Source organism: Numenius arquata, chromosome 2, assembly GCF_964106895.1.
Source record: "Numenius arquata chromosome 2, bNumArq3.hap1.1, whole genome shotgun sequence".
Taxonomy (NCBI): Eukaryota; Metazoa; Chordata; class Aves; order Charadriiformes; family Scolopacidae; genus Numenius; species Numenius arquata.
The window spans coordinates 104,044,723-104,054,722 of record NC_133577.1 but is presented as its reverse complement, the minus strand read 5'-3'; the positions used below and the strand labels follow the sequence as shown (position 1 = coordinate 104,054,722).

Sequence of the window (10,000 nt, the reverse complement as noted above, 5' to 3'; positions counted from 1 at the left end):
TAAAATATTCTCAAACATATTTTTGCTGGTGCATAGGACAAAAGCCATGACACTGCTGTAAACCCTGACTGACTCTGCACCAGAATTATCAAGATGTTATATGTCACTTTTACATTTTCCAGGGTTATTTGGTTCAGAAAAGCAAGAGCATCTGTAAACCTAGCACTACACCGCCTTAATCAAAATGGTTTTAGTGATCATGGATTATAACAGGAGACCTGGCATAATGGATGTGCAAAGTCTGCCCACAGAATTAGCATCACTATAGCCTAGAAGGACGGATGTATTTAGAAAATGGAGTTTTTCTTGAAAAGGAGAATGCTTGAGTTAAATGAATTTAAATTCTTAGTATTAATAATACTTAGAACACTACATTGTATTTGGGAGATTTCATTTTCCTTTTAATACAAACTTATGTAAATCAGGTTCTTTTAAATCCTGTACAGTTTTCTCCAATAATAAGCTATTATTTTGACATTCCACTTAATGCACTTGTAAACAAAAATTTATCATGAGTGATACTTACCTAAGATTTGCAAGTTAGTATAAGTTACTTCATTTAAAACCGAAAGACAGCATGAAAGATGGAAAAAGCATTGGAAATACTTTATGGAAAGTACTGACATAATTCTATTATAAAAGTTATTGCGATACTGAGTACTTATGGTCTGTTGTTAAGGTGCTTCTGTTATATACCCTGTAGTCTACCATTTGTAAACACATCTTTTTGATGTTTCTGCCAACATCCTGGCAACAAAGCAGTGCAATTTCAAATGAGCTAATTAACTTAATTGTTGATGAAGCATGAAACAGTTCATTCACCCTGTTAGCTGCACCATGACAACATAAGAGTCTCAGCCCCTGAAGTTACTCATCTATATAAGCCTATCTGTAGCTTTCCATTAAGATCTATTGCATGCCAAAATGAGTACAGCTCTTCTGACAAAGACCAGTCCATAATGTACATAGGTAGAAAATCAGCACTGTTGTTGAAATTTCAAATGAACATGGAATACTAGTAACTACTTAAAAAAAAAAAAATGCGGAAACCAATTGTAGTTTGAAGCTGCAGATGAAAAGCAAAAGCTGTGTCACTTATTTTCTAAATGTCCTCATTTCAACAACAGCTGGCAAAACCAAATACTACAAGTGAAAGATTTTGACATCACTGCTCAGTTCTGAAAGGTGCAAACCCACCTGTTTGCAGTGCTTTTTTTTTCCTGTGTATCCTCTGCACATACAAGAGTAAAAGCTAAAATAAATTAGCAAGTGAAATTTAAATGGTCGCGCTTAGTCCTTTGTGTGTTTTTATTTATACTATACACGTTAATTCCCACTATACACAAACTGTCAGAATTTAAAACGTGCCTTTTCATACCCCTACTATCCAATATACAATCTAAAGCATCTCTTCAAATTTTCTGAGACTCCATTTCAGTAAAGGATAATAAGAGGATTAAACACTGTGCTATTGAAAGGCCTGCAAAAGTGTTCGACATGAAAGAAAGGATAACAATTTGACCCTCTGCAGATAGCCTCAATTATCCAGTTGCTTGGAATACACAAAAAAAAAATCTCTGACATGATTTACAGTAAAACTTTGTTTGCCATCTCTCTCTTTCTTTCGCCTTAAACAGCCCTGTACCAACAAATAAAAATCCACCTACTTTAAAAATTGTCCAAAATCTTCACAAACGCTTTCACAGCCAGGCCATTTGCAAACTCCATGACCATAGAGAGTATGGGAGGCCCCAGTCTCTTCGTGTGACGAACTGCAGCAGAAGAATAAGGCATCAGATTCATCTCAAAACCCATAATCGTTGGAGGCTGCTAGCGCCTGTCAGGTTACGATCAGTGACAAACAGGTCAAAACAGGTCAATTTAGCTCAGAGCAGTCAGAAAAATTTAATCGTTCTATTGAATAGTTCAACTGCCAAGGCTAGATGATGTTCCAATTAGAGAAGAAATAGAGCCAAAGATGACTGTTAATAAAGGATGAAAAAATAAGATGACTGTATAATACCATATGCTAATTCTGCCATATGACCTTGGTGTAACATTTACCTATAAATAAAAAATATACTCAGAAGTGATCAATTCTGAGAAGAAATATTGAAGACAGACAGTCGGAGTTTATGAATATTGAGAATGTTACTAGAAAATATTTGGATTTTCTGCTTAAATGTGTATAAAAATAAATTTGTTTCCATTAATAAATATTTTTTGTTCACAAGTGTTGCTTTCATTAGCTACTTGGCTTCATAAAAAAACCCAGTTCTATTCTGGTGGTTTTGGTTTTTTTTGGAACCTCCACAATGGTTACAGTTATCAAAGAAATGTACAGTTATCCTAGAAATTCCGGGGACTGTCCCATGGAGATGGGTGTCAGCTACACATCCTGAAGCAAAGAGCCATCCTCTGAGATATAAACACAAAAGTAATAATAACTAGAAGTACTATTATAAAGATATTCAGAGAAGTATCATTTTTTGAATAATACAAAATAAAGATAGAAAAATGTTCTCACAGTCACATGAGGACCAGAGACACTTAAATTATAGTCTCCTATTATAAATATTAAAATAATTAAATGGACTATTTATTTGAAAATAGTTATTTAAAATTTAGGTTATGTAGATACAAACTAAATTTCACCTTATATTGAAATCATCTATGGGACTATACTAAAATATTTACTAATAAGTGCTACAGATGTTATGTACTCTTGTATGCATTTAATCCATTACTTGAAAATAAGAAACAGCGAAGAGTATCTATCAATGTGTCTGAAAAATGATTTTAACTTTATCCTTATGGTTGAATTCCACTGTATTACACTAACACCACTGAAAATTTGTATGAAAGGTGTCAACTGCATTACTGTGATGCATATAAGAAGGAAAATTCAGTGGTTTTCTTCACAAGAGATGAACCATATGAGAACTGCTTTAATGTACTGATTTTTGAAGCACTTTTTACATGAGATCTTTGCACTGAATTACAGCTTTGACAACTAAGATATATGTATATATATATGTAAGGGCCTGACTGCCAGATGTGTTAATTCAAATATGAATGAAACTACGCACCCACAAAAGCGCCCACAATTCTGCATTTACACCTCTAAACCAATGCACAAACACCTCTATTCAGGGATTTCTAAGTTTTACCAAAACTAACATTAAATCATGTGTTATAAAACCGCAGGCAGGTAATTGTCATCACATCTGCAAAATTAGACATCATTATTGAAAATGATGCCCCACTGATAAACAATTCTGAAAAATCAGGTCTCCACGATCTCTTAAGTAACCTGTATTAAGTGTTATTTTGTGATTGGAAATATGTGACTTATGATGTTATACAACAACTTCATGTCAAAAGATAAGCACAGTTGAAATCTCATGAGAATTACCTGTCTCGCCTTGCATTTAGAACTGAAGACTGTCCATTCACTATGGAATGATGAGTTATTGGTGGTGATGCTTTGGAAGTGGTGGAGGAGGTAGTAGAGGAGGAATTGTTAGTAGTGAGGTCTAGCCCTCCATGTTTAATGCCATTGTCTTCCATACTGTGAACTCCAGTCACTTCTTTCCATAACTGCTGAATCTCAGCAGGACTTAAGCCAGCTACAAAATGAAAGAGAGCCCCACTAATATAACAAAATAAAGAGTTTCATATAACGAGCTCAGCGTTATTAATGGATTAATGCCAACAATAAAGCTGATGCTGTTTTTTCCAGCACAATCAATGTGTAGTAAAACATAAATTCATTTTTCTTCTGTCAGAATCCAGGTAGTCTAACTGTCTTCTCTTGTGTTATAAACAGTCAATTAGAAATCACCAATTTTAATAATATTATACTCCTTATGAAAACATTGCTCAAGGATCATGAGTGAAAGCTACAAAGAACTTGCAAGTACTTCTTTAAAAGAAAAAAAACCCCAACCCTAAATATACTTCTGGATAAGATTTTTGTTGTCTGCTTAATCAATTTCTTGACATGGAAACATAACTCAACGCATCCACAGTTAACTCAGGTTTTATAATTCCTCGTAATCAAACATGTAATGGAAAATAGAAAAACATATTACGCTAAGGATACAAACATTGATATCCTCTTTAAACACTTAACAAGAGCAGGGAGTTGGGGAAGAAGACTGGGGGGAGAAAAATCAGAAGATAAAAAAGAAATCAATGAGATCGTAACAGGTTTAACATTTGAGCAGAATGCATCTGACTTTAATGACACCCACATATTCATTAGTCCTGTGTAATATTTACAAAAATTGTTCTGTTCAAAAATGTGTCCTAAGAGGCAAAACCAAAGCGACTATTTGGAAGAACAAAACCACTATAGTGCAGAGCTAGATACTGGTGATCGCTTAAGTTCTTCGGTACCATTCAGAGGCACCAGACAAATAGAAAACCAACAGAACTGGCCCATTCACAACTCCCTTTGCACAGATGAAATTGCATGTAGCAGAGCCCATCAAATTCCTCCACTGTTTTTCTGTCCAGTCCTACTGTGGAAAACAAATTGGAGGGTTTGGCTAGGAGAAAGGAGACTCTGTCTCACCAGCCTCCTGGGGTGACAGGCAGCCGTACAAAATTTGAAGAGCTTCTCAAACTTCTCTGCTATATGCACAGTACTATTCTGGAGTCCAGCCACCAGACCTTTGCAGATAGAGCTTAAATTTGCTCTCTACTCTACTTTTGGCCTGGAAACTTGTAGTTTCCAGGATTCATCCTCAGCCACAAATAGGAATGCTTTGTAGAATGTATTTATACATCATGTTAGGGTTGTCTGGCTCAGTTGAGCACTCTGCACAAAGTCATGGAAACTTCCATTACAATATGCTTCTGCCTGAAGTAGAGACTCTCAAAACACAGGCAAGAGAAGAGCCATGAGCATTCTCCTATTGTGCCACTGAACATGCAGATAAATTCAGATTTTGAAAGATGAAGAGTTCATCAGAAATATATACACCTTCTGTCACTGCCAGTCTTTTAAAGGTTGACCTCCCTCTTTTGAAGAACACTAAATTAAATGTAGAAATGAATGAGAAGCCCAGAGAGCTTCTTGTGAAAGATCTGGTTTTATGGCCAGTTTTTTTAGCCTGACATGGTTTGGGCCAGAGGTACCTTAAAATGTAATTCTGACTTTTGTATCTGGTCTCAACAAATGAAATTAGGCAAGGCATGCTCATGGTATCTAGATCTGCTGGAATGTAAAACTTTCAAAATGCTGATGTTGTCTGAATTAAAATTTCGGTCTTTTCATTTTATGAAAGAGATCAAATTTATTGTCCTTCAGAAAAGGATTAAAATTTATCTATTAGTTCAAACTTTTCATTGAGGATAGTTTTGTTTGGTAAACAAGTTATATTAGAAAGATGTAAAGATTGTTTTTCACTGTTTAGCAAATCTCTTTATTAGATAATGTTTTACTTTGAAGACACAGGAACTCAGACTACTAAAAGAGATTCAACAAAAAATTATGAAAAAGCACAGTAAGTTCCCTAATACCTCTCAATAGGCATCTCACCATGAAGTATACAAAGCTATTAAAAAATAGACTAGTAGTGATTTACACAAATGATAATTTCTGGAGGTAGTGTGGAAACAAATTGTTTGGAAGGTATTATTTTATTTTTTTTTAATTACGAATGGAGCTCATTTTTAGACTACTATTTTCTGTCCTGCTTCTCTACCTTAGCTACCAACACCCATTGGCAAACTCAGTTAATGACAAAGTGAAAAAGAGTTGATTGGAATGTAAGTCTTAAAAATGGAGTTCATATCATATTTGTACAGCAAAAAGCTAGATTTTAACGAAGCAAGCAAAGAAGCCAGGCTCTAATTTACTGCATTAGAGAGATGGGTAACGGGAGTGATGGTAATACTAGTTGTAATTGTTTAATGAAGGTAAGTAATTACTGGCGTGTTCATGAGGTATGTTCCAGCAACACTGCAAATAACCCATTTTAGCGTGGTAAATAATAGTTACCCGCAAATGTAATCAGAAATCAAAATGAAAAGTAATGTATTCATTTAGGCGGCATGATATACAGAGTACATTATTTACTTCAAAGTCTTCCCTTCCTCCTGCTGTTGAACAAAATAAACTAATTTTGCATTGAAAAAAATAAAACCCAAGAATAAGCCCATCTGCTTGAATAATCAGAGGGCAAACGTATCATTGTGTCTTGCAGGGAGAAAAATTTCATCAGAGATCATCAAACTTTGGGCCCTGGGGGAGCTGGGTAAGAGCTGCCCCAGAAGCTGGGTGAAGGAAAGAGGGCTGGGAGCAGCTGGAGCAACGGCCCTTCCCATGGGCAGGGGTCTCCTGCCCCTTGGGGCAACTGCTGGGCTGCCCCTTCCTCTGCGGGAAGTCACGGATGGAGCTGTGTCTCCAGGCTGCCTAGCTCACCTAGAGATTTTTTTTTTTTTAAATCAGAGGGAAATTTCTCTCTGGGCTCAGACTGGTTAATTTTATCACTTCTTCAGAGCACTCTGAAAAGCTGCCTTTTAGGATAAAAGGATTAAGGGCAGACACTTAAAAAGTATAAAGTTAATAAGCAGATTTGTAATTAATTGTAAATTATGGCAATTTTGTAGTTTCTGTGTCTAAAAAAGTCCAACTCCCATTTTACAAGAGACCTGTAAAATGGCTGACAGATATTTCAGTCTGGATGTAAAAGCAGGGTAAGTTTTAAAGTTTCATAGGTTGTGATAACCCTCAAAATACCCTCTCCACACTACATTAAAGAAGAAAGGATCAGGAAGAGGATCCAGAGAGGGATAAAAATTAGGGACTGTAAAGAAAAGGGCAGATACTGATTTGCTATGCAGTTTACTAACACCAAGCATTTCAGGACTTTGAGGTTAACTTTATAAGTCTTTTCACCACTATCTACTCTATTTTTGTGTTTGAATAAATACTTAATAAGGCTACCACTTATAAAACCCATCCATGCATCTTTTTTTTTGATTTTCCTACATGGCCTGATCAAAACTTAGGGGTTTGGGTTTGTTTGTTGGTTGGTTTTGGTTTTTTTAATTCTTGTTGTCTTTTACAGTCCTTTGTCTTTAGCTAACATCAATGCAGCATTACATAGAAGTAACTCACAGTGAGCCACTAGCTTTGGATATGGCATAGTGAAGATCTTCACACAAAATAAATGCTAAAACACCTCTTGTATCTTATTTGCTATACCTGACCACCAAGGAAACGTGGTAAACATTCCTGTCTTTTAAAGGCAGAAGCTATACTTGGAGCAAGTACTGTTTATATACACAAACCTCACAGATGCTCTTGGAAGTTAGGTCTTTTCCTACTCAGAAATGCAAAACCCATGCTCTCTCTGTCACTAATAATTTGTGGTTTAAAGGACTCTTTCTGACCAATACTTATAAACATGAATCCCCCTGTGATTCTCTCATTGTTCTAGTCATCCATGTAACTCAGCAATCTAAATAGATGCATACAAAAATATCTGTTAGACATAAGTAAATCCTTCTGTGTAACCATATTATACATCTTGCAGCACAGTGGAACGAGAAAAACATCCTTTTACCACATCCAGTCTGTATTACCTTAAATTCTGAATGTTTAATTTAATACTGCCACAGAAAATGTTAGTCATAAAATCTGCTAAATTTTATAAAACAGAGGAAGTTTGATCCTCTTACTTTTATGCAAACTCCAATACAAGGACATCTATGTTAAATCTAGTAAGTACTACTTGGATTTGTAAATATTGGATATATTTGCATATATTTGGATGTGTAAATTTAAGATTTACGAGAAAGCCTCAACAGATCTGAAGCCTATTAACCTTCATTACATTATTATGAACTGGACTGGGTGCTGTACCTTCCTATGAAAGACACAATGTGCTGTAAGAAGCCCACAGAAAGCTGGTCTGAGCTGGTCACAACTCTGCATTTGGTTCTGTCTTTGTTTTAGCACCTTGCTGGAAAGACTGTCCTTCTCACCCTCATCACTAACTTCATCTTGCCTGACGCAGAGTGAGTGGCCTTCCTGGAGATGCAGAGAGGTTTTCCAGGAGAGGCTGTCTTGTGTTTTTAAGTTTGCACATCACATCAGGGCTATGAAAAATTGAGGTCCTATAAATTTACTTGTGTATCTAAAGGAATCCTACATACACAGTAGATATTAGAACCAGGAGAGAAAAATGGAATAATTAAATACTTGATTGGAATTCATTATAATGAAAAAAATATCAAGGCAGAAGCAAACAAGAAATCAATTTACTTTAAGAGTAATCCAGATATATTTTAATTGTATTTATTTTATTTCTTTGGAATCAAACATTTTTGTCATGACTTCAGTTATGCGTAAGTCTTTTACTTAAAAAGAAAATTCTTAAAAAGAACTGGTTACTAGTTCACCTAAAAATGTATTAAAAAAGTATTAATTTTTCTGTGTTTTTCTATTAGAAGTGGATGAATGAGCGTTGCATTAAACTAATGAATATCAATGCAACTGGGTAGGAGTGCTGAGGGAAATCTATGGGGATTGCTTAATGTGAGAGAAAACCTGAGGAATTCCTCTTGCATCAGATGGCACAAGAGGAGGTTGCAGAAGGTAAAGCTGTTCAGAGGGAGGATATGTTTCAATTGCTTTTTTACGTTCTGGCCCAATGTGACTCTGTATAAAAGGAAACCAGCATCACCAGTTTCATGTGTCCAAATTCATGAATCAGCTTGCCTCCCCACTGCTATTCTGAAATACTAATATTTGGTGTGATAGCTTACTTAGGACTTTGTTGTTGTAATTTTTATGACTTTAGATATGCTTGTGTCATAGCTTTTCCACACAACAAAATGTATGGAATTTACACATTTATTTGGAATCTCTCCTTTCCAGGGACTCAGGTTTCTAGTGGGTAAGTCTTTCTCACGCCTTTTTTCTGTCTTTTTTTCTTCTCTACACTGTTGTCTATATACTGTGTATAACTCCGCTTTTGCTCATCGAATTTCTGAAGCTTCGATTTCATAATAGTTATCTGGTTGAGGAACCAGATACATGCGTAAAGACCAATTAAAAGTAATGTTACCTGTCATGAACACAGTCTAAACAACACTCATTGCAGGACTGGAGCGTCAGAGATCAGAGTATTGTGTAATTTTTATGACAGACATTTAGCTCACCTCTCTATGGTAACACAAACATAAACACATACCTCACAGGTTATAGACAGAGTCCTTAAGATGCGAAGTCTTTGGCCTTATCTTAAAATGTAAGCAGCATTTATCTTCAAGTTAATTTACTTTTCAAAAGTGCATGCCCTATTTTCTTTCAACCATGAATGTCTTTGTGTGAAGTAGTGGAGTTTGAGCTCATTTTCAGCATTGAGAAATCTTGATCAAAGTGACAAAGGGAATTTTTTTTTTTCCAGAAAGTTTTCACTGTTATTCGTCAGTCATAATTCATTACTATTGGAATCACCACCTTCAAAACTCGATGTTATATTTAACGTATTTAATACAAAGGAATAGCAATGAAAATTAATCCTAAGGTTTGTCCCTAAATTCACGTCATAAATTGAAGATTCAAAGTGCTTTTCAATGCCAAATACTTTTTTTCTTAAAAAAAAAAAAAAAACATGTAAGTTTTGGAATGGCTTTAACATCACTGTCCAATATATTTTATATCCGTCCACTTACATTAAATGAAATGATAACATTTCCACTAAATCAGATTTCAATAATTCCTCAGAGAAAGGCAATGGCGCTTGAATTGTCTTGGTATCAGAAATTGTTTTCAGCACATAACGCTAATAAATATGCATATTATATCTAAGAAAAAACACTCAAAAGCTGTTTTCTTCCATAAAAATATGCTGTAAAATTTATCAGCCTTAAAAAAAAATTGGTAAAATGAGTAATAAGGTTCTAATAATAGCGTATGTTTAAGTGTCATAACAGGAAACTGCTGAAGTTCAGATGCAAATGGAACGGTTAAAAAAGT

The 10,000-nt window shown here is 35.2% G+C and overlaps 1 protein-coding gene across 11 annotated transcripts in view; it reads right to left on the bottom strand.

Annotated features, from left to right (window-relative positions):
- The window catches only part of FOXP2 (forkhead box P2), a 195,367-nt gene that overhangs the window by 48,826 nt on the left and 136,541 nt on the right, over window positions 1-10,000 (bottom strand). For all 11 annotated transcript variants that reach the window (XM_074167963.1, XM_074167964.1, XM_074167953.1 and 8 more), the window contains 2 exons: window positions 3,416-3,629; window positions 1,668-1,772 (listed from right to left, as the gene is read on the bottom strand). In XM_074167963.1, the coding sequence (XP_074024064.1) occupies window positions 1,668-1,772; window positions 3,416-3,629 (319 nt within the window). The remainder of the gene's footprint in view (window positions 1-1,667; window positions 1,773-3,415; window positions 3,630-10,000) is intronic.